At 42.6% G+C, this 24,436-nt stretch overlaps 1 protein-coding gene across 1 annotated transcript in view; it reads right to left on the minus strand.

Moving 5' to 3' along the window:
• The window catches only part of LOC124048069 (cAMP and cAMP-inhibited cGMP 3',5'-cyclic phosphodiesterase 10A-like), a 160,522-nt gene that overhangs the window by 21,158 nt on the left and 114,928 nt on the right, over window positions 1-24,436 (minus strand). The window contains exons 10-15 of the mRNA XM_046368474.1: window positions 24,103-24,154; window positions 21,278-21,420; window positions 5,342-5,434; window positions 4,696-4,882; window positions 2,488-2,630; window positions 568-651 (exon numbers count right to left, since the gene is read on the minus strand). Of these exons, the coding sequence (XP_046224430.1) occupies window positions 568-651; window positions 2,488-2,630; window positions 4,696-4,882; window positions 5,342-5,434; window positions 21,278-21,420; window positions 24,103-24,154 (702 nt within the window). The remainder of the gene's footprint in view (window positions 1-567; window positions 652-2,487; window positions 2,631-4,695; window positions 4,883-5,341; window positions 5,435-21,277; window positions 21,421-24,102; window positions 24,155-24,436) is intronic.

A 24,436-nucleotide genomic window follows, 5' to 3' on the forward strand; every position in this document is an offset into this window, starting at 1 on the left:
GAGGACAGAGAGAGAGAGGACAGAGAGAGAGAGAGAGAGAGAGAGAGAGAGAGAGAGAGAGAGAGAGAGAGAGAGGACGGAGAGAGAGAGAGAGAGGATGGAGAGAGAGAGGACGGAGAGAGAGAGCGGACGGAGAGAGGATGGAGAGTGAGAGAGAGGACAGAGCGAGAGGAGGGAGAGAGGGAGAGAGTAATATTAGTAATTTTCTTATAGAATCTATGGGTATATATGACTTAATTTGTCTCGTAGAATCTATGGGTACAGTATACAATAAAATGCAAATGAATTACTTAAAAATCATACAATGTGATTTTCTGGATTTTTGTTTTAGATTCCGTCTCTTACAGTTGAAGTGTACCTATGATAAAAATTACAGACCCCTACATGCTTTGTAAGTTGGAAAACCTGCAAAATTGGCAGTGTATCAAATACTTGTTCTCCCCACTGTACATGACTAAATTAATTTATCTTATAGAATCTATGGGTATTTATGACTAATTTAAATTTATCCCGTAGAATCTATGGGTTTATTTGACCAAGTTAATTTCCCTGATGACCTTCACGTACCTGGTCTCTCCACATGAGTTGTGGACCATGTAAACAAAGACAGCCGGCCACAGCTCCTCAAACTGACTAATGTCAAAATGAAACCTGAAGGAGGGAGGGAGAGAGAGGGAAAGAAAGAGGGAGGGAGCCTCTTAGATTATGATGGCCCTGCAGTGTGTGTGTGTGTGTGTGGAGGAGGGGGGGGGGGGGGGGGGAGTCAGACTGGCTGTAGATCAGCAGGGCTGAAACAAGCACGCATGCACACGCATAGGGTCCGGCCCTCTTCCTTCCTGCTCTGGGCATTCTCCTGTCTGTCTGTGTCAGGACCATCTCTCTCCTGTCTGTCTGCGTCAGGACCGTCTCTCTCCTGTCTGTCTGCGTCAGGACCGTCTCTCTCCTGTCTGTCTGCGTCAGGACCGTCTCTCTCCTGTCTGTCTGCGTCAGGGCCGTCTCTCTCCTGTCTGTCTGCGTCAGGACCGTCTCTCTCCTGTCTGTCTGCGTCAGGACCGTCTCTCTCCTGTCTGTCTGCGTCAGGACCGTCTCTCTCCTGTCTGTCTGCGTCAGGACCGTCTCTCTCCTGTCTGTCTGCGTCAGGACCGTCTCTCTCCTGTCTGTCTGCGTCAGGACCATCTCTCTCTCTTAAGAGACAGACATGGGTTTGAAGAAAACAAATCCTATTTGAACCCATGTCTGCTCCAAGAAACATGGCTGAGGATGAGAATACTAGAATAGGCAGGTTATGGTGTATAAACAATGGGAGATAAGAGACAGGTTATGGTGTATGAACAATGGGAGATAAGAGGCAGGTTATGGTGTATGAACAATGGGAGATAAGAGGCAGGTTATGGTGTATAAACAATGGGAGATAAGAGGCAGGTTATGGTGTATAAACAATGGGAGATAAGAGGCAGGTTATGGTGTATAAACAATGGGAGATAAGAGGCAGGTTATGGTGTATAAACAATGGGAGATAAGAGGCAGGTTATGGTGTATAAACAATGGGAGATAAGAGGCAGGTTATGGTGTATGAACAATGAGAGATAAGAGGCAGGTTATGGTGTATGAACAATGGGAGATAAGAGGCAGGTTATGGTGTATGAACAATGGGAGATAAGAGGCAGGTTATGGTGTATAAACAATGGGAGATAAGAGGCAGGTTATGGTGTATAAACAATGGGAGATAAGAGGCAGGTTATGGTGTATGAACAATGGGAGATCAATGGATTGGGTAGGTCAGAGGACATTATCTCTTTGTATAGGGGCCTTATGGTTAGACACTCACAGTTCTATCTCTTTGTATAGGGGCGTTAGGGTTAGACACTCACAGTTCTATCTCTTTGTATAGGGGCGTTAGGGTTAGACACTCACAGTTCTATCTCTTTGTATAGGGGCGTTAGGGTTAGACACTCACAGTTCTATCTCTTTGTATAGGGGCTTTATGGTTAGACACTCACAGTTCTATCTCTTTGTATAGGGGCCTTATGGTTAGACACTCACAGTTCTATCTCTTTGTATAGGGGCGTTAGGGTTAGACACTCACAGTTCTATCTCTTTGTATAGGGGCGTTAGGGTTAGACACTCACAGTTCTATCTCTTTGTATAGGGGCGTTAGGGTTAGACACTCACAGTTCTATCTCTTTGTATAGGGGCTTTATGGTTAGACACTCACAGGTTAGACACTCACAGTCTATCTCTTTGTATAGGGGCCTTATGGTTAGACACTCACAGTTCTATCTCTTTGTATAGGGGCGTTAGGGTTAGACACTCACAGTTCTATCTCTTTGTATAGGGGCGTTAGGGTTAGACACTCACAGTTCTATCTCTTTGTATAGGGGCGTTAGGGTTAGACACTCGCAGTTCTATCTCTTTGTATAGGGGCCTTATGGTTAGACACTCACAGTTCTATCTCTTTGTATAGGGGCCTTATGGTTAGAAACTCACAGTTCTATCTCTTTGTATAGGGGTGTAGGAAGGTCCAGCTGTGTGAGGGTCTTCCACTCCTCTGAAGTACAGACACTGTGGTAGGACAACTTCTCCATGGTTACCCTGTAGATACACTCAGAGTGCCTGATCCGGTGGTACATCTGGACAGACAGACAGACACACACAGACAAAGAGAGACAGACTGTCCTTCAAACTCTTGGCGTTGCCGTTGGGAGTCGTGTTGATCCCCCATCCTTCGCACCAAAGCTTCCCTCTCCCCTCCTCTATTCTCCCAGCAGTCTCTCTCTCTCCCCTCCCTTCCTGACTGCTCCTCTCAGCCTCTCTCCTCTTCTCTTTCCTCTCCGCTTATCCTCCACCTCCTCTTCTTCCCTCTCCTCTCTCCTCTTCCCTCTCCCCTCTCTCCTCTTCCCTCTCCTCTCCTCTCTCTCCCCCCTCTCTCCTCTTCTAATTCCTCTCCACTTATCCTCCACCTCCTCTTCTTCCCACTCCTCTCTCTCCCCTCTCTCCGCTTCCCTCTCCTCTCTCTCCCCTCTCCTCTCCTCTCCCCTTTCTTTCCTCTCCGCTTATCCTCCACCTCATCTTCTTCCCACTCCTCCCTCCCCTCTCTTTCCGCTTCCCTCTCCTCTTCTCTCTCCCCTCTTCCCTCTCTCCTCTTCCCTCTCCTCTCTCTCCCCTCTCCTCTCTCTCCTCTTCCCTCTCCTCTCTCTCCCCTCTTACCTCTCTCCCCTCTCTCCTCTTCCCTCTCCTCTCTCCCCTCTCTCTCTCCTCTCTCCTCTTCCCTCTCCTCTCTCTCCCCTCTCCTCTCTCTTCCCTCTCCCCTCTCTCAGCAGGCCCTCCTGTAAGGTCAAAGCAAAACATTTGAAACATGTTTTGTTGTTGTTGTTGAAAACAACTAACTTGCAGTTCTACACATTTTGCAATGAGGCTGAGAGAAAATGGTGCAGTTTTAAAGCAAATTTCCTTCATTCTAAATGTTTTGATTTGACTTATGATGTATTCTAGTGCTTCTATTACCCCTCTGTGTGGTTCTAGTACCCCTCTGTGGTTCTATTGCCCCTCTGTGTGGTTCTAGTACCCCTCTGTGTGGTTCTAGTGCCCCTCTGTGTGGTTCTATTGCCCCTCTGTGTGGTTCTATTGCCCCTCTGTGTGGTTCTGGTGCCCCTCTGTGTGGTTCTATTGCCCCTCTGTGTGGTTCTAGTGCCCCTCTGTGTGGTTCTAGTGCCCCTCTGTGTGGTTCTATTGCCCCTCTGTGTGGTTCTATTGCCCCTATGTGTGGTTCTAGTGCTCCTCTGTGTGGTTCTAGTGCCCCTCTGTGTGGTTCTAGTGCCCCTCTGCGTGGTTCTAGTGCCCCTCTGCGTGGTTCTAGTGCCCCTCTGTGTGGTTCTAGTGCCCCTCTGTCTCCTCTTCTCTGCTCTCCTCCCAAGTCTCTCCTCTCCTAACTCCTCCCATTTGGACCCCCCCTCTCCCCCCCCTCTCTCCCCCCTTCTTGTGCGACACACTTGCGCAGGAGCCTGCGTCACCATGTCGATGAGCCACGTTAATATTTTACCCACCCAAGCCGCTCCACTGCCACCCGCCACCATCCTCCCAGCCGGACGATTTATGTTGAGCAGTATTTCATGCCTCCTGCCTCTAGGTGTGTGTGTGTGTGTGTGTGTGTGTGTGTGTGTGTGTGTGTGTGTGTGTGTGTGTGTGTGTGTGTGTGTGTGTGTGTGTGTGTGTGTGTGTGTGTGTGTGTGTGTGTGTGTGTGTGTGTGTGTGTGTACCTTTAGGTAAGTCATTTTGCCTGGCTGGAGATAGTGATGTGTCTGTTCTGGTGGAGGGAAGGGGAGGTGTGGGGGGGTTGGCGTCTGCCTGTGTACAGCCTTGCTGTCCTACTCTAGATGCTCAACAACGTCTTGGGGGCGACAAAGACATGTCAGTGTTCGATCTCAACAGGCCTTTGGGACTAGACAGAGCTAAACAGTCAGGCCTTTAGTCATTCTGATTCATGATTTTACTGTGTCTAATATTGGCCCTTGATACATGGTGTCTGTACATTGTGTAGTTCAGAGTTATTGTTAATTCATAACTGAGATTTGAATTGAAAGAAAAACTCACATTTTTTCCTGGAGTATATCCTGAATATCCTTCAATTTTGTTTTCGTCTGACACAAAGTAAAAATATATTTTCATGAAAATATAAATTTGACACAAAACACTCACGTTGGCACAGTGCAAGGCTAGAGCACAGAAGACGGCGAACATCTTGAAGTTGTTCTCGTCTGTTTTGGTGAAGGCACTTCCACTCAGCTTGTTAACCATCTGTACGACCCCTATTACGGTCCCCCTGGAAACGATGGGCATGCATAGGATGTTCCGCGTGGTGTAGCCCGTATAGAGGTCTACCTCTCTGTGAAGTGGGAATGGTTAAAATGTAACACGGAATTCATCGTTCTGCCCCTGAACAGGCAGTTAACCCACTGTTCCTAGGCTGTTGTTGAAAATAAGAATGTGTTCTTAACCGACTTGCCTAGTTAAATAAAGGTCAAATAAAATAAAAAATCATTAGGCTTATTCCACTAAATGACATCAAGGCCCATTCTGACGACGTGTAGTACAACAAGCTAGACGTGAAAAGCCTGGTGCCACTACCTAAGAAAATATTGGGCACTACAATGACATTAGAACTTGGCAAGACGGCATAATTAGATCTGGGATAATGGCTAGCACCGGACTACTCTGAGGATTACCACGTTCACAAATAAAGTAGACAAGGGGAGGGGTCTTAAATGGCACCCTATCTATATGGTTCTGGTCAAAAGTAGTGCACTATATAGGGGAAGAAGCCAGGGTAAAATGGGAGTTTTACCTATTAAAACGTGGGTCTGCATAGGCGTCTGGGATGTTAAGGACCTCCCCCGTCCGTGCCACTTGGCCCGCTATACCTTTCTCTATAGAAAACCTGGGAGAGGACAAGACAGAAGAGCGCTGGAGGTTACAACCAGGGAACGGACATTTCTGTTCTAAGAATTATACTTCCGTGTTCTAAAGATTCTGTTTTCTTTGTTCTAGGATTCTTGTTTCCCTGTTCTAGAGATTCTAGTTTCCCTGTTCTAGAGATTCTAGTTTCCCTGTTCTAGAGATTCTAGTTTCCTTGTTCTACAGATCCTAGTTTTCCCGTTCTAGAGATTCTAGTTTTCCTCTTCTAGAGATTCTAGTTTCCCTGTTCTAGAGATTCTAGTTTCCCGGTTCTAGAGATTCTATTTTCCCTGTTCTAGGGATTCTAGTTTCCCTGTTCTGGGGATTCTAGTTTCCCTGTTCTGGGGATTATAGTTTCCTTGTTCTACATATCCTTGTTTTCCCGTTCTAGAGATTCTAGTTTTCCTCTTCTAGAGATTCTAGTTTCCCTGTTCTAGAGATTCTAGTTTCCCGGTTCTAGAGATTCTAGTTTCCCGGTTCTGGGGATTCTAGTTTCCTTGTTCTAGAGATTCTAGTTTCCCTGTTGTAGGGATTCTAGTTGCCTAGTTCTGGGGATTCTAGTTTCCCTGTTCTAGAGATTCTAGTTTCCCTGTTCTGGGGATTCTAGTTTCCCTGTTCTGGGGATTCTAGTTTCCTTGTTCTACAGATCCTAGTTTTCCTCTTCTAGAGATTCCAGTTTCCCTGTTCTAGAGATTCTAGTTTCCCGGTTCTAGAGATTCTAGTTTCCCTGTTCTGGGGATTCTAGTTTCCCTGTTCTGGGGATTCTAGTTTCCTTGTTCTAGAGATTCTAGTTTCCCTGTTCTGGGGATTCTAGTTTCCTTGTTCTAGGGATTCTAGTTACCCTGTTCTAGAGATTCTAGTTTCCCTGTTCTAGGGATTCTAGTTTCCCTGTTCAAGAGATTCTAGTTTCCCTGTTCTGGGGATTCTAGTTTCCTTGTTCTACAGATCCTCATTTTCCCATTCTAGAGATTCTAGTTTTCCTCTTCTAGGGATTCTAGTTTCCCTGTTCTAGGGATTCTAGTTTCCCTGTTCTGGGGATTCTAGTTTCCCTGTTCTGGGGATTCTAGTTTCCTTGTTCTGGGGATTCTAGTTTCCTTGTTCTGGGGATTCTAGTTTCCTTGATCTAGGGATTCTAGTTTCCCTGTTCTAGAGATTCTAGTTTCCCTGTTCTGGGGATTCTAGTTTCCTTGTTCTACAGATCCTCGTTTTCCCGTTCTAGAGATTCTAGTTTTCCTCTTCTAGAGATTCTAGTTTCCCTGTTCTAGTGATTCTAGTTTCCCGGTTCTAGAGATTCTAGTTTCCCTGTTCTGGGGATTCTAGTTTCCTTGTTCTAGAGATTCTAGTTTCCCTGTTGTAGGGATTCTAGTCTCCTAGTTCTGGGGATTCTAGTTTCCCTGTTCTAGAGAATCTAGTTTCCCTGTTCTGGGGATTCTAGTTTCCTTGTTCTACAGATCCTAGTTTTCCCGTTCTAGAGATTCTAGTTTTCCTCTTCTAGAGATTCCAGTTTCCCTGTTCTAGAGATTCTAGTTTCCCCGTTCTAGAGATTCTAGTTTCCCTGTTCTAGGGATTCTAGTTTCCCTGTTCTAGAGATTCTAGTTTCCCTGTTCTAGGGATTCTAGTTTCCCTGTTCTATAGATTCTAGTTTCCCTGTTCTAGGGATTCTAGTTTCCCTGTTCTGGGGATTCTAGTTTCCTTGTTCTAGGGATTCTAGTTTCCCTGTTCATGAGATTCTAGTTTCCCTGTTCTGGGGATTCTAGTTTCCTTGTTCTAGGGATTCTAGTTTCCCCGTTCTAGAGATTCTAGTTTCCCTGTTCTAGGGATTCTAGTTTCCCTGTTCAAGAGATTCTAGTTTCCCTGTTCTGGGGATTCTAGTTTCCTTGTTCTACAGATCCTCGTTTTCCCGTTCTAGAGATTCTATTTTCCCTGTTCTAGGGATTCTAGTTTCCCTGTTCTGGGGATTCTAGTTTCCCTGTTCTGGGGATTCTAGTTTCCTTGTTCTGGGGATTCTAGTTTCCCTTTCTAGAGATTCTAGTTTCCCTGTTCTAGCGATTCTAGTTTCCCTGTTCTAGAGATTCTAGTTGCCCTGTTCTGGGGATTATAGTTTCCTTGTTCTACATATCCTTGTTTTCCCGTTCTAGAGATTCTAGTTTTCCTCTTCTAGAGATTCTAGTTTCCCTGTTCTAGAGATTCTAGTTTCCCGGTTCTAGAGATTCTAGTTTCCCTGTTCTGGGGATTCTAGTTTCCTTGTTCTAGAGATTCTAGTTTCCCTGTTGTAGGGATTCTAGTTGCCTAGTTCTGGGGATTCTAGTTTCCCTGTTCTAGAGATTCTAGTTTCCCTGTTCTGGGGATTCTAGTTTCCCTGTTCTGGGGATTCTAGTTTCCTTGTTCTACAGATCCTAGTTTTCCTCTTCTAGAGATTCCAGTTTCCCTGTTCTAGAGATTCTAGTTTCCCGGTTCTAGAGATTCTAGTTTCCCTGTTCTGGGGATTCTAGTTTCCCTGTTCTGGGGATTCTAGTTTCCTTGTTCTAGAGATTCTAGTTTCCCTGTTCTGGGGATTCTAGTTTCCTTGTTCTAGGGATTCTAGTTACCCTGTTCTAGAGATTCTAGTTTCCCTGTTCTAGGGATTCTAGTTTCCCTGTTCAAGAGATTCTAGTTTCCCTGTTCTGGGGATTCTAGTTTCCTTGTTCTACAGATCCTCATTTTCCCATTCTAGAGATTCTAGTTTTCCTCTTCTAGGGATTCTAGTTTCCCTGTTCTAGGGATTCTAGTTTCCCTGTTCTGGGGATTCTAGTTTCCCTGTTCTGGGGATTCTAGTTTCCTTGTTCTGGGGATTCTAGTTTCCTTGTTCTGGGGATTCTAGTTTCCTTGATTTAGGGATTCTAGTTTCCCTGTTCTAGAGATTCTAGTTTCCCTGTTCTGGGGATTCTAGTTTCCTTGTTCTACAGATCCTCGTTTTCCCGTTCTAGAGATTCTAGTTTTCCTCTTCTAGAGATTCTAGTTTCCCTGTTCTAGTGATTCTAGTTTCCCGGTTCTAGAGATTCTAGTTTCCCTGTTGTAGGGATTCTAGTCTCCTAGTTCTGGGGATTCTAGTTTTCCTCTTCTAGAGATTCTAGTTTCCCTCTTCTAGAGATTCTAGTTTCCCTGTTCTAGAGATTCTAGTTTCCCGGTTCTAGGGATTCTAGTTTCCCTGTTCTAGAGATTCTAGTTTCCCTGTTCTGGGGATTCTAGTTTCCTTGTTCTACAGATCCTCGTTTTCCCGTTCTAGAGATTCTAGTTTTCCTCTTCTAGAGATTCTAGTTTCCCTGTTCTGGGGATTCTAGTTTCCTTGTTCTAGAGATTCTAGTTTCCCTGTTGTAGGGATTCTAGTCTCCTAGTTCTGGGGATTCTAGTTTCCCTGTTCTAGAGATTCTAGTTTCCCTGTTCTGGGGATTCTAGTTTCCTTGTTCTACAGATCCTAGTTTTCCCGTTCTAGAGATTCTAGTTTTCCTCTTCTAGAGATTCTAGTTTCCCGGTTCTAGAGATTCTAGTTTCCCTGTTCTAGGGATTCTAGTTTCCCTGTTCTGGGGATTCTAGTTTCCCTGTTCTAGAGATTCTAGTTTCCTGGTTCTAGAGATTCTAGTTTCCCTGTTCTAGGGATTCTAGTTTCCCTGTTCTGGGGATTCTAGTTTCCCTGTTCTGGGGATTCTAGTTTCCTTGTTCTAGGGATTCTAGTTTACCCATTCTAGAGATTCTAGTTTCCCTGTTCTAGGGATTCTAGTTTCCCTGTTCATGAGATTCTAGTTTCCCTGTTCTGGGGATTCTAGTTTCCTTGTTCTAGGGATTCTAGTTTCCCCGTTCTAGAGATTCTAGTTTCCCTGTTCTAGGGATTCTAGTTTCCCTGTTCAAGAGATTCTAGTTTCCCTGTTCTGGGGATTCTAGTTTCCTTGTTCTACAGATCCTCGTTTTCCCGTTCTAGAGATTCTAGTTTTCCTCTTCTAGGGATTCTAGTTTCCCTGTTCTAGGGATTCTAGTTTCCCGGTTCTAGAGATTCTAGTTTCCCTATTCTGGGGATTCTAGTTTCCTTGTTCTAGAGATTCTAGTTTCCCTGTTGTAGGGATTCTAGTTTCCTAGTTCTGGGGATTCTAGTTTCCCTGTTCTAGAGATTCTAGTTTCCCTGTTCTGGGGATTCTAGTTTCCTTGTTCTACAGATCCTAGTTTTCCCGTTCTAGAGATTCTAGTTTTCCTCTTCTAGAGATTCTAGTTTCTCGGTTCTAGAGATTCTAGTTTCCCTGTTCTAGGGATTCTAGTTTCCCTGTTCTGAGGATTCTAGTTTCCCTGTTCTAGAGATTCTAGTTTCCCGGTTCTAGAGATTCTAGTTTCCCTGTTCTAGGGATTCTAGTTTCCCTGTTCTGGGGATTCTAGTTTCCCTGTTCTGGGGATTCTAGTTTCCTTGTTCTAGGGATTCTAGTTTCCCCGTTCTAGAGATTCTAGTTTCCCTGTTCTAGGGATTCTAGTTTCCCGGTTCTAGAGATTCTAGTTTCCCTGTTGTAGGGATTCTAGTCTCCTAGTTCTGGGGATTCTAGTTTTCCTCTTCTAGAGATTCTAGTTTCCCTCTTCTAGAGATTCTAGTTTCCCTGTTCTAGAGATTCTAGTTTCCCGGTTCTAGGGATTCTAGTTTCCCTGTTCTAGAGATTCTAGTTTCCCTGTTCTGGGGATTCTAGTTTCCTTGTTCTACAGATCCTCGTTTTCCCGTTCTAGAGATTATAGTTTTCCTCTTCTAGAGATTCTAGTTTCCCTGTTCTGGGGATTCTAGTTTCCTTGTTCTAGAGATTCTAGTTTCCCTGTTGTAGGGATTCTAGTCTCCTAGTTCTGGGGATTCTAGTTTCCCTGTTCTAGAGATTCTAGTTTCCCTGTTCTGGGGATTCTAGTTTCCTTGTTCTACAGATCCTAGTTTTCCCGTTCTAGAGATTCTAGTTTTCCTCTTCTAGAGATTCTAGTTTCCCGGTTCTAGAGATTCTAGTTTCCCTGTTCTAGGGATTCTAGTTTCCCTGTTCTGGGGATTCTAGTTTCCCTGTTCTAGAGATTCTAGTTTCCTGGTTCTAGAGATTCTAGTTTCCCTGTTCTAGGGATTCTAGTTTCCCTGTTCTGGGGATTCTAGTTTCCCTGTTCTGGGGATTCTAGTTTCCTTGTTCTAGGGATTCTAGTTTACCCATTCTAGAGATTCTAGTTTCCCTGTTCTAGGGATTCTAGTTTCCCTGTTCATGAGATTCTAGTTTCCCTGTTCTGGGGATTCTAGTTTCCTTGTTCTAGGGATTCTAGTTTCCCCGTTCTAGAGATTCTAGTTTCCCTGTTCTAGGGATTCTAGTTTCCCTGTTCAAGAGATTCTAGTTTCCCTGTTCTGGGGATTCTAGTTTCCTTGTTCTAGAGATTCTAGTTTCCCTGTTGTAGGGATTCTAGTCTCCTAGTTCTGGGGATTCTAGTTTCCCTGTTCTAGAGATTCTAGTTTCCCTGTTCTGGGGATTCTAGTTTCCTTGTTCTACAGATCCTAGTTTTCCCGTTCTAGAGATTCTAGTTTTCCTCTTCTAGAGATTCTAGTTTCCCGGTTCTAGAGATTCTAGTTTCCCTGTTCTAGGGATTCTAGTTTCCCTGTTCTGGGGATTCTAGTTTCCCTGTTCTAGAGATTCTAGTTTCCTGGTTCTAGAGATTCTAGTTTCCCTGTTCTAGGGATTCTAGTTTCCCTGTTCTGGGATTCTAGTTTCCCTGTTCTGGGATTCTAGTTTCCTTGTTCTAGGGATTCTAGTTTACCCATTCTAGAGATTCTAGTTTCCCTGTTCTAGGGATTCTAGTTTCCCTGTTCATGAGATTCTAGTTTCCCTGTTCTGGGGATTCTAGTTTCCTTGTTCTAGGGATTCTAGTTTCCCGTTCTAGAGATTCTAGTTTCCCTGTTCTAGGGATTCTAGTTTCCCTGTTCAAGAGATTCTAGTTTCCCTGTTCTGGGGATTCTAGTTTCCTTGTTCTACAGATCCTCGTTTTCCCGTTCTAGAGATTCTAGTTTTCCTCTTCTAGGGATTCTAGTTTCCCTGTTCTAGGGATTCTAGTTTCCCGTTCTAGAGATTCTAGTTTCCCTATTCTGGGGATTCTAGTTTCCTTGTTCTAGAGATTCTAGTTTCCCTGTTGTAGGGATTCTAGTTTCCTAGTTCTGGGGATTCTAGTTTCCCTGTTCTAGAGATTCTAGTTTCCCTGTTCTGGGGATTCTAGTTTCCTTGTTCTACAGATCCTAGTTTTCCCGTTCTAGAGATTCTAGTTTTCCTCTTCTAGAGATTCTAGTTTCTCGGTTCTAGAGATTCTAGTTTCCCTGTTCTAGGGATTCTAGTTTCCCTGTTCTGAGGATTCTAGTTTCCCTGTTCTAGAGATTCTAGTTTCCCGGTTCTAGAGATTCTAGTTTCCCTGTTCTAGGGATTCTAGTTTCCCTGTTCTGGGGATTCTAGTTTCCCTGTTCTGGGGATTCTAGTTTCCTTGTTCTAGGGATTCTAGTTTCCCCGTTCTAGAGATTCTAGTTTCCCTGTTCTAGGGATTCTAGTTTCCCTGTTCATGGGATTCTAGTTTCCCTGTTCATGAGATTCTAGTTTCCCTGTTCTGGGGATTCTAGTTTCCTTGTTCTAGGGATTCTAGTTTCCCCGTTCTAGAGATTCTAGTTTCCATGTTCTAGGGATTCTAGTTTCCCTGTTCAAGAGATTCTAGTTTCCCTGTTCTGGGGATTCTAGTTTCCTTGTTCTACAGATCCTCGTTTTCCCATTCTAGAGATTCTAGTTTTCCTCTTCTAGGGATTCTAGTTTCCCTGTTCTAGGGATTCTAGTTTCCCTGTTCTGGGAATTCTAGTTTCCCTGTTCATGGGATTCTAGTTTCCCTGTTCATGAGATTCTAGTTTCCCTGTTCTGGGGATTCTAGTTTCCTTGTTCTAGGGATTCTAGTTTCCCCGTTCTAGAGATTCTAGTTTCCCTGTTCTAGAGATTCTAGTTTCCCTGTTCTAGGGATTCTAGTTTCCCTGTTCATGAGATTCTAGTTTCCCTGTTCTGGGGATTCTAGTTTCCTTGTTCTAGGGATTCTAGTTTCCCTGTTCTAGAGATTCTAGTTTCCCTGTTCTAGGGATTCTAGTTTCCTGTTCTAGGGATTCTAGTTTCCCTGTTCTGGGGATTCTAGTTTCCCTGTTCTGGGGATTCTAGATTCCTTGTTCTACAGATCCTAGTTTTCCCGTTCTAGAGATTCTAGTTTCCCTGTTCTAGGGATTCTAGTTTCCCTGTTCTGGGGATTCTAGTTTCCCTGTTCTGGGGATTCTAGTTTCCTTGTTCTAGAGATTCTAGTTTCCCTGTTCTAGAGATTCTAGTTTCCCTGTTGTAGGGATTCTAGTTTCCTTGTTCTGGGGATTCTAGTTTCCCTGTTCTAGGGATTCTAGTTTCCCTGTTCTGGGGATTCTAGTTTCCCTGTTCTGGGGATTCTAGTTTCCTTGTTCTGTGGATTCTAGTTTCCCTGTTCTAGAGATTCTAGATTCCCTGTTCTGGGGATTCTAGTTTCCTTGTTCTACAGATCCTCGTTTTCCCATTCTAGAGATTCTAGTTTTCCTCTTCTAGGGATTCTAGTTTCCCTGTTCTAGGGATTCTAGTTTCCCTGTTCTGTTCTAGTTTCCCTGTTCAGATTCTAGTTTCCCTGTTCTGAGATTCTAGTTTCCTGTTCTGGGGATTCTAGTTTCCTTGTTCTAGGGATTCTAGTTTCCCTGTTCTAGAGATTCTAGTTTCCCTGTTCTGGGATTCTAGGTTCATGATTCTAGTTTCCCTGTTCTAGAGATTCTAGTTTCCTGTTCTAGGGATTCTAGTTTCCCTGTTCTAGAGATTCTAGTTTCCCTGTTCTAGGGATTCTAGTTTCCCTGTTCTGTTCTAGGTTCTGGGGATTCTAGTTTCCCTGTTCTGGGGATTCTAGTTTCCTCCTGTTCTAGAGATTCTAGTTTCCCTGTTCTATGGATTCTAGTTTCCCTGTTCTGGGGATTCTAGTTTCCCTGTTCTGGGGATTCTAGTTTCCTTGTTCTAGAGATTTCCTGTTCTAGAGATTCTAGTTTCCCTGTTGTAGGGATTCTAGTTTCCTTGTTCTGGGATTCTAGTTTCCTGTTCTAGGGATTCTAGTTTCCCTGTTCTGGGGATTCTAGTTTCCCTGTTCTGGGGATTCTAGTTTCCTTGTTCTGTGGATTCTAGTTTCCCTGTTCTAGATTCTAGATTCCCTGTTCTGGGGATTCTAGTTTCCTTGTTCTACAGATCCTCGTTTTCCCGTTCTAGAGATTCTAGTTTTCCTCTTCTAGAGATTCTAGTTTCCTTGTTCTAGAGGATTCTAGTTTCCCTGTTCTAGGATTCTATTTTCCTGTTCTGGGGATTCTATTTTCCCTGTTTCCCTGTTCTGGGGATTCTAGTTTCCTTGTTCTAGAGATTCTAGTTTCCCTGTTATAGGGATTCTAGTTTCCTAGTTCTGGGGATTCTAGTTTCCCTGTTCTAGAGATTCTAGTTTCCCTGTTCTGGGGATTCTAGTTTCCTTGTTCTACAGATCCTAGTTTTCCCGTTCTAGAGATTCTAATTTTCCTCTTCTAGTTCCAGTTTCCTCTTCTAGAGATTCTAGAGATTTCTTTCCCGGTTCTAGAGATTCTAGTTTCCCTGTTCTAGGGATTTTAGTTTCCCTGTTCTGGGGATTCTAGTTTCCTTGTTCTAGAGATTCTAGTTTCCCTGTTATAGGGATTCTAGTTACCTAGTTCTGGGGATTCTAGTTTCCCTGTTCTAGGGATTCTAGTTTCCCTGTTCTGGGGATTCTAGTTTCCTTGTTCTACAGATCCTAGTTTTCCCGTTCTAGAGATTCTAGTTTCCTCTTCTAGAGATTCCAGTTTCCCTCTTCTAGAGATTCTTTCCCTGTTCTAGTTTCCCTGTTCTAGAGATTCTAGTTTCCCTGTTCTGGGGATTCTAGTTTCCTTGTTCTAGGGATTCTAGTTTCCCTGTTCTAGAGATTCTAGTTTCCTGTTCTAGGGATTCTAGTTTCCCTGTTCTAGAGATTCTAGTTTCCCTGTTCTGGGATTCTAGTTTCCTTGTTCTAGATCCTAGTTTTCCCTGGGATTCTAGTTTCCTGTTCTTTCCTGTTCTAGGGATTCTAGTTTCCCTGTTCTAGGATTCTAGTTTCCCTGTTCTGGGATTCTAGTTTCCTTGTTCTATGGGATTCTAGTTTCCCCATTCTAGAGATTCTAGTTTCCCTGTTCTAGAGATTCTAGTTTCCCTGTTCTAGGATTCTAGTTTCCCCGTTCTAGAGATTCTAGTTTCCCTGTTCTAGGGATTCTAGTTTCCCTGTTCTGGGGATTCTAGTTTCCCTGTTCTATGAGATTCTAGTTTCCCTGTTCTGGGGATTCTAGTTTCCTTGTTCTGGGGATTCTAGTTTCCCTGTTCTAGAGATTCTAGTTTCCCTGTTCTAGGGATTCTAGTTTCCCTGTTCTAGGGATTCTAGTTTCCCTGTTCTGGGGATTCTAGTTTCCCTGTTCTGGGGATTCTAGTTTCCTTGTTCTACAGATTCTGGTTTTTTCCCTGTTCTAGAGATTCTAGTTTCCCTGTTCTAGGGATTCTAGTTTCCCTAGTTTTCCCGTGAGATTCTAATTTCCCTCTTCTAGGGATTCTAGTTTCCTTGTTCTAGAGATTCTAGTTTCCCTGTTCTAGAGATTCTAGTTTCCCTGTTCTAGAGATTCTAGTTTCCCTGTTCTAGGGATTTTAGTTTCCCTGTTCTGGGGATTCTAGTTTCCTTGTTCTAGAGATTCTAGTTTCCCTGTTATAGGGATTCTAGTTTCCTTGTTCTGTGGATTCTAGTTTCCCTGTTCTAGAGATTCTAGATTCCCTGTTCTGGGGATTCTAGTTTCCTTGTTCTACAGATCCTCGTTTTCCCATTCTAGAGATTCTAGTTTTCCTCTTCTAGGGATTCTAGTTTCCCTGTTCTAGGGATTCTAGTTTCCCTGTTCTGGGAATTCTAGTTTCCCTGTTCATGGGATTCTAGTTTCCCTGTTCATGAGATTCTAGTTTCCCTGTTCTGGGGATTCTAGTTTCCTTGTTCTAGGGATTCTAGTTTCCCCGTTCTAGAGATTCTAGTTTCCCTGTTCTAGGGATTCTAGTTTCCCTGTTCATGAGATTCTAGTTTCCCTGTTCTGGGGATTCTAGTTTCCTTGTTCTAGGGATTCTAGTTTCCCCGTTCTAGAGATTCTAGTTTCCCTGTTCTAGGGATTCTAGTTTCCCTGTTCTAGGGATTCTAGTTTCCCTGTTCTGGGGATTCTAGTTTCCCTGTTCTGGGGATTCTAGATTCCTTGTTCTACAGATCCTAGTTTTCCCGTTCTAGAGATTCTAGTTTCCCTGTTCTATGGATTCTAGTTTCCCTGTTCTGGGGATTCTAGTTTCCCTGTTCTGGGGATTCTAGTTTCCTTGTTCTAGAGATTCTAGTTTCCCTGTTCTAGAGATTCTAGTTTCCCTGTTGTAGGGATTCTAGTTTCCTTGTTCTGGGGATTCTAGTTTCCCTGTTCTAGGGATTCTAGTTTCCCTGTTCTGGGGATTCTAGTTTCCCTGTTCTGGGGATTCTAGTTTCCTTGTTCTGTGGATTCTAGTTTCCCTGTTCTAGAGATTCTAGATTCCCTGTTCTGGGGATTCTAGTTTCCTTGTTCTACAGATCCTCGTTTTCCCGTTCTAGAGATTCTAGTTTTCCTCTTCTAGAGATTCTAGTTTCCTTGTTCTAGAGATTCTAGTTTCCCGGTTCTAGAGATTCTAGTTTCCCTGTTCTGGGGATTCTATTTTCCCTGTTCTGGGGATTCTATTTTCCCTGTTCTGGGGATTCTATTTTCCCTGTTCTGGGGATTCTAGTTTCCTTGTTCTAGAGATTCTAGTTTCCCTGTTATAGGGATTCTAGTTACCTAGTTCTGGGGATTCTAGTTTCCCTGTTCTAGAGATTCTAGTTTCCCTGTTCTGGGGATTCTAGTTTCCTTGTTCTACAGATCCTAGTTTTCCCGTTCTAGAGATTCTAATTTTCCTCTTCTAGAGATTCCAGTTTCCCTCTTCTAGAGATTCCAGTTTCCCTGTTCTAGAGATTCTACTTTCCCGGTTCTAGAGATTCTAGTTTCCCTGTTCTAGGGATTTTAGTTTCCCTGTTCTGGGGATTCTAGTTTCCTTGTTCTAGAGATTCTAGTTTCCCTGTTGTAGGGATTCTAGTTTCCTTGTTCTCGGGGGATTCTAGTTTCCCTGTTCTAGAGATTCTAGTTTCCCTGTTCTGGGGATTCTAGTTTCCTTGTTCTGGGGATTCTAGTTTCCCTGTTCTAGAGATTCTAGTTTCCCTGTTCTAGGGATTCTAGTTTCCCTGTTCTAGAGATTCTAGTTTCCCTGTTCTGGGGATTCTAGTTTCCTTGTTCTACAGATCCTAGTTTTCCCATTCTAGAGATTCTAGTTTTCCTCTTCTAGAGATTCCAGTTTCCCTGTTCTAGAGATTCTAGTTTCCCCGTTCTAGAGATTCTAGTTTCCCTGTTCTGGGGATTCTAGTTTCCCTGTTCTGGGGATTCTAGTTTCCTTGTTCTAGAGATTCTAGTTTCCCTGTTGTAGGGATTCTAGTTTCCTTGTTCTGGGGATTCTAGTTTCCCTGTTCTATAGATTCTAGTTTCCCTGTTCTAGGGATTCTAGTTTCCCTGTTCTGGGGATTCTAGTTTCCTTGTTCTGGGGATTCTAGTTACCCTGTTCTAGAGATTCTAGTTTCCCTGTTCTAGGGATTCTAGTTTTCCTCTTCTAGAGATTCTAGTTTCCCTGTTCTAGGGATTCTAGTTTTCCTCTTCTAGAGATTCTAGTTTCCCTGTTCTAGAGATTCTAGTTTCCCGGTTCTAGAGATTCTAGTTTCCCTGTTCTAGGGATTCTAGTTTCCCTGTTCTAGAGATTCTAGTTTCCCGGTTCTAGAGATTCTAGTTTCCCTGTTCTAGGGATTCTAGTTTCCCTGTTCTAGGGATTCTAGTTTCCCTGTTCTGGGGATTCTAGTTTCCTTGTTCTGGGGATTCTAGTTTCCCTGTTCTAGAGATTCTAGTTTCCCTGTTCTAGAGATTATAATTTCCCGGTTCTAGAGATTCTATTTTCCCTGTTCTGGGGATTCTAGTTTCCTTGTTCTAGAGATTCTAGTTTCCCTGTTGTAGGGATTCTAGTTTCCTAGTTCTGGGGATTCTAGTTTCCCTGTTCTAGAGATTCTAGTTTCCCTGTTCTGGGGATTCTAGTTTCCTTGTTCTACAGATCCTAGTTTTCCCATTCTAGAGATTCTAGTTTTCCTCTTCTAGAGATTCCAGTTTCCCTGTTCTAGAGATTCTAGTTTCCCCGTTCTAGAGATTCTAGTTTCCCTGTTCTGGGGATTCTAGTTTCCCTGTTCTGGGGATTCTAGTTTCCTTGTTCTAGAGATTCTAGTTTCCCTGTTGTAGGGATTCTAGTTTCCTTGTTCTGGGGATTCTAGTTTCCCTGTTCTAGAGATTCTAGTTTCCCTGTTCTGGGGATTCTAGTTTCCTTGTTCTACAGATCCTAGTTTTCCCATTCTAGAGATTCTAGTTTTCCTCTTCTAGAGATTCCAGTTTCCCTGTTCTAGAGATTCTAGTTTCCCCGTTCTAGAGATTCTAGTTTCCCTGTTCTGGGGATTCTAGTTTCCCTGTTCTGGGGATTCTAGTTTCCTTGTTCTAGAGATTCTAGTTTCCCTGTTGTAGGGATTCTAGTTTCCTTGTTCTGGGGATTCTAGTTTCCCTGTTCTATAGATTCTAGTTTCCCTGTTCTAGGGATTCTAGTTTCCCTGTTCTGGGGATTCTAGTTTCCTTGTTCTGGGGATTCTAGTTTCCCTGTTCTAGAGATTCTAGTTTCCCTGTTCTAGGGATTCTAGTTTCCCTGTTCTAGAGATTCTAGTGTCCCTGTTCTGGGGATTCTAGTTTCCATGTTCTAGAGATTCTAGTTTCCCTGTTCTAGAGATTATAGTTTCCCGGTTCTAGAGATTCTATTTTCCCTGTTCTGGGGATTCTAGTTTCCTTGTTCTAGAGATTCTAGTTTCCCTGTTGTAGGGATTCTAGTTTCCTAGTTCTGGGGATTCTAGTTTCCCTGTTCTAGAGATTCTAGTTTCCCTGTTCTGGGGATTCTAGTTTCCTTGTTCTACAGATCCTAGTTTTCCCATTCTAGAGATTCTAGTTTCCCTGTTCTAGGGATTCTAGTTTCCCTGTTCTAGAGATTCTAGTGTCCCTGTTCTGGGGATTCCAGTTTCCCTGTTCTAGAGATTCTAGTTTCCCCGTTCTAGAGATTCTAGTTTCCCTGTTCTGGGGATTCTAGTTTCCCTGTTCTGGGGATTCTAGTTTCCTTGTTCTAGAGATTCTAGTTTCCCTGTTGTAGGGATTCTAGTTTCCTTGTTCTGGGGATTCTAGTTTCCCTCTTCTAGAGATTCTAGTTTCCCTGTTCTAGAGATTCTAGTTTCCCTGTTCTGGGGATTCTAGTTTCCTTGTTCTGGGGATTCTAGTTTCCCTGTTCTAGAGATTCTAGTTTCCCTGTTCTAGGGATTCTAGTTTCCCTGTTCTAGAGATTCTAGTTTCCCTGTTCTAGGGATTCTAGTTTCCCTGTTCTGGGGATTCTAGTTTCCTTGTTCTGGGGATTCTAGTTTCCCTGTTCTAGAGATTCTAGTTTCCCTGTTCTAGGGATTCTAGTTTTCCTCTTCTAGAGATTCTAGTTTCCCTGTTCTAGAGATTCTAGTTTCCCTGTTCTAGAGATTCTAGTTTCCCTGTTCTAGGGATTCTAGTTTCCCTGTTCTGGGGATTCTAGTTTCCTTGTTCTGGGGATTCTAGTTTCCTTGTTCTGGGGATTCTAGTTTCCCTGTTCTATAGATTCTAGTTTCCCTGTTCTAGGGATTCTAGTTTCCCTGTTCTGGGGATTCTAGTTTCCTTGTTCTGGGGATTCTAGTTTCCCTGTTCTAGAGATTCTAGTTTCCCTGTTCTAGGGATTCTAGTTTTCCTCTTCTAGAGATTCTAGTTTCCCTGTTCTAGAGATTCTAGTTTCCCGGTTCTAGAGATTCTAGTTTCCCTGTTCTAGGGATTCTAGTTTCCCTGTTCTAGAGATTCTAGTTTCCCGGTTCTAGAGATTCTAGTTTCCCAGTTCTAGAGATTCTAGTTTCCCGGTTCTAGAGATTCTAGTTTCCCTGTTCTAGGGATTCTAGTTTCCCTGTTCTAGGGATTCTAGTTTCCCTGTTCTGGGATTCTAGTTTCCTTGTTCTGGGGATTCTAGTTTCCCTGTTCTAGAGATTCTAGTTTCCCTGTTGTAGGGATTCTAGTTTCCTAGTTCTGGGGATTCTAGTTTCCCTGTTCTAGAGATTCTAGTTTCCCTGTTCTGGGGATTCTAGTTTCCTTGTTCTACAGATCCTAGTTTTCCCATTCTAGAGATTCTAGTTTTCCTCTTCTAGAGATTCTAGTTTCCCCGTTCTAGAGATTCTAGTTTCCCTGTTCTAGCGATTCTAGTTTCCCTGTTCTAGAGATTCTAGTTTCCCTGTTCTAGGGATTCTAGTTTCCCTGTTCTATAGATTCTAGTTTCCCTGTTCTAGGGATTCTAGTTTCCCTGTTCTGGGGATTCTAGTTTCCTTGTTCTGGGGATTCTAGTTTCCTTGTTCTGGGGATTCTAGTTTCCCTGTTCTAGAGATTCTAGTTTCCCTGTTCTGGGGATTCTAGTTTCCTTGTTCTACAGATCCTAGTTTTCCCATTCTAGAGATTCTAGTTTTCCTCTTCTAGAGATTCCAGTTTCCCTGTTCTAGAGATTCTAGTTTCCCCGTTCTAGAGATTCTAGTTTCCCTGTTCTAGGGATTCTAGTTTCCCTGTTCTAGAGATTCTAGTTTCCCTGTTCTAGGGATTCTAGTTTCCCTGTTCTATAGATTCTAGTTTCCCTGTTCTAGGGATTCTAGTTTCCCTGTTCTGGGGATTCTAGTTTCCTTGTTCTGGGGATTCTAGTTTCCTTGTTCTGGGGATTCTAGTTTCCCTGTTCTATAGATTCTAGTTTCCCTGTTCTAGGGATTCTAGTTTCCCTGTTCTGGGGATTCTAGTTTCCTTGTTCTGGGGATTCTAGTTTCCCTGTTCTAGAGATTCTAGTTTCCCTGTTCTAGGGATTCTAGTTTTCCTCTTCTAGAGATTCTAGTTTCCCTGTTCTAGAGATTCTAGTTTCCCTGTTCTAGAGATTCTAGTTTCCCTGTTGTAGGGATTCTAGTTTCCTAGTTCTGGGGATTCTAGTTTCCCTGTTCTAGAGATTCTAGTTTCCCTGTTCTGGGGATTCTAGTTTCCTTGTTCTACAGATCCTAGTTTTCCCATTCTAGAGATTCTAGTTTTCCTCTTCTAGAGATTCCAGTTTCCCTGTTCTAGAGATTCTAGTTTCCCCGTTCTAGAGATTCTAGTTTCCCTGTTCTAGGGATTCTAGTTTTCCTGTTCTAGAGATTCTAGTTTCCCTGTTCTAGGGATTCTAGTTTCCCTGTTCTAGAGATTCTAGTTTCCTTGTCAGGGAATCGTTCACATGATCACTATTCAATTCAACATAAGCCATCAGAGAATCGTTCACATGATCACTAGTCAATTCAACACAACCCGCCAGAGAATCGTTCACATGATCACTAGTCAATTCAACACAACCCATCAGAGAATCGTTCAGATGATCACTAATCAATTCAACATAACCCGACAGAGAATCGTTCAGATGATCACAAGTCAACTCAACATAAACCATAGAGATCAGTCATGCAACAACAGAGCAGTAAAATAATCGATCAGGACCCTTACCTAATCTCTTTGGTTTTCCTGAAGACAGGTTTGCCCTCGTTCTCCTCCCCGATGTCGAACAGGTCTGAGTACAGTTCATTGTTATTGTGGTCCACCTGGAACAGGGCACATCTGTCCGCATTCACCAGGTTTTTTGCATATATCTGAAACACAACACCACAATAAACACAGTACACAGAAAGACACACAGTACACAGAAAGACACACAGTACACAGAAATACACACAGTACACAGAAAGACATACACAGACACAGAAAGACATAGACAGACGCAGAAAGACACATAGTACACAGAAAGACAAACAGACACAGAAAGACACACAGTACACAGAAAGACACACAATACACAGAAAGACATAACAGTACACAGAAAGACACACAGTACACAGAAAGACACACAGTACACAGAAAGACACACAGTACACAGAAAGACATAACAGTACACAGAAAGACACACAGAAAGACACACAGAAAGACACACAGTACACAGAAAGACATAACAGTGCACAGAAAGACACACAGTACACAGAAAGACACACAGTACACAGAAAGACACACAGTACACAGAAAGACACACAGTACACAGAAAGACATAACAGTACACAGAAAGACACACAGAAAGACACACAGAAAGACACACAGTACACAGAAAGACATAACAGTGCACAGAAAGACACACAGTACACAGAAAGACACACATTACACAGTAAGACATAAGTTACACAGAAAGACACACACAGACACAGGGGGTGAATCATAACTTCCATTAACATCAATGCATGCCAAAAATGAACATTTGACTTAGTCTTTAAAGTGGAAGTTAGGATTCACTCCACGGTTAGTTTCAATCATTAACCAATACAGAATGGCCTTTTACACTGTCCACGTTAGTAAGTTAAAGTCACATAGGAATCAGGCAAAACAACACAGGAAATGGCTCAGCGCTACCACACACTATATTAGCTTTGATGACACCAGTGGCTCGCGACAATACAACATACAAGAGGCTAGGGTCCAGTTCCTGCCCGACCACATTGCAGACGCATGTCGGGTCTCACAACGCCTGGATAACAGTTTAACATATCAGGTAGTGCTGAGCAATTGGTGCTTTTTTTAAAGTCAGTTTGGTTTTGTTTAGATTATAAAAATAAATAAAAAATCACCGTTTTCGATTTTGATATATATCTTTCTTAAAAATAAAAAAAAATTCACATTAAATGCACTTTGCATTATGTGGGTTGACTGCTGTAACGACCCAGAATAAAACAATGAATACAAGTCCCATGATGGTAGAGACTGTCCATTACTGCTGATCCCTTATTAACCTTCTGTCACAACCTCTACCGAAGTCGTTGCCTCTCCTTGTTCGGGGCGTTGCTCGGCGTTCGACGTCACCGGTCTTCTAGCCATCATTGATCCATTTTTTCATTTTCCATTTGTTTTGTCTTGTCTTGTCTTCCTACACACCTGGTTTCAATCCCATTCATTACCTGTTGTGTATTTAACCCTCTGTTTCCCCTCATGTCTTTGTCAGAGATTGTTTTATGACAGAGATCGTTTTATGGTTGAATAGGTGGTTGTATGGGTGCGCGACGGGTCCTCGTACCCATGTTCGTTTATGTATGTACGTATTCAGTGTTTGGTGCATGTTAAGTGGACTTAAAAGACTTCGTTTACACTCTGTTTGATTCTCCTGCGGCTGACTTCCCTGCCGCCTAAACACACGACTCTGACATCATCACTTATTCACATTACTTTTGTTAAAATATTTCAGTTGTTGTTTATTTTAAATGTGTTTTATTTGATGACTTTATTATTTCAATCCAAGTCATCATTTCATCTCTATAGAGCCGCTGTCTGACAAAAATCACTATTTTAGTAGTTCTTCGTAGTAAATAAGGCATTCTTTTAGGACTGCTGAGTACCAACTATCAATCACTTAGATGATGTATTTCCAGGTAGAGATACCTCGCAAATATCTGTCCCTCTTGATCGCACGTTCTTCTGTCTCTTTTCTCTCTCTCTGTGTCTACAACCACACTAACCTGACAACTAGGGCGTGCAATGGATTATGGCCATTGTAGTCAATTACCATGTTTTCTGCATTAAACTATGTAGAATATTGGCCAGTTGGAAACTACAACTCCCTACTACATCGCACAGTTTGGGCTTGATCTGATTAATCTCTAGGGAAAGTGCAGTGCAATGTGCCCTTTGATCTCACAAAAAATAAATATTTTCTGTTTTTAAACAACTAGTTGACCAAAGTCAGTTCAATTATTTGAATAATTATTCGCAATATTTGCTTTGATCTCACAACAACAACAAAAAAGAACAAAATGGAATTCAAATAATTGAACTGACTTTGGTCAACTAGTTGTTTAAAAACAGAAAATATTTAATAACACAATCTGATGACCGACTGCACAGTCGAGGACGTGGTCACGCAACTATTGGTTGATGCAATGAAACGCCTGCGCATCTAGTTGGGCGGGAAACCCGACCAGCGTCACCACAACACACCTCCCCGGACCTCCTACGCATTCTAGGCACCCGTGATGGAGTTGGGCCAGAAAATGATTGTAAAAGTTGAAGTCCCTTCTTATGAAATAGCATGCAGCTCTACAACTTCAAAACAAGACACGAAATAAACTAAATAAACTAAATAGACTAAATAAACTAAATAGACAAATAAACTAAATAAACTAGACTAAATAGACTAAATAAACTAAATAGACTAAATAAACTAAATAGACTAAATAAACTAAATAGACTAAATAAACTAAATAAACTAAATAGACAAAATAGACTAAATAGAAACGTACCATTATGTGTTCAAGTAGAGAATCTATTGCCACAATGTTGTCAAAGTACGTTCTGTTGGAGAAAGAGAGAGAATGATAAACTGAGGTATGTTCTGTTGGAGAAAGAGAGAGAATGATGAACTGAGGTATGTTCTGTTGGAGAAAGAGAGAGAATGATAAACTAAGGTACGTTCTGTTGGAGAAAGATAAACTAAGGTACGTTCTGTTGGAGAAAGATAAACTAAGGTACGTTCTGTTGGAGAAAGATAAACTGAGGTATGTTCTGTTGGAGAAAGATAAACTGAGGTATGTTCTGTTGGAGAAAGATAAACTAAGGTACGTTCTGTTGGAGAAA

The sequence above is a fragment of the Oncorhynchus gorbuscha genome, linkage group LG11 (genome assembly GCF_021184085.1).
Source record: "Oncorhynchus gorbuscha isolate QuinsamMale2020 ecotype Even-year linkage group LG11, OgorEven_v1.0, whole genome shotgun sequence".
Taxonomy (NCBI): domain Eukaryota; kingdom Metazoa; phylum Chordata; class Actinopteri; order Salmoniformes; family Salmonidae; genus Oncorhynchus; species Oncorhynchus gorbuscha.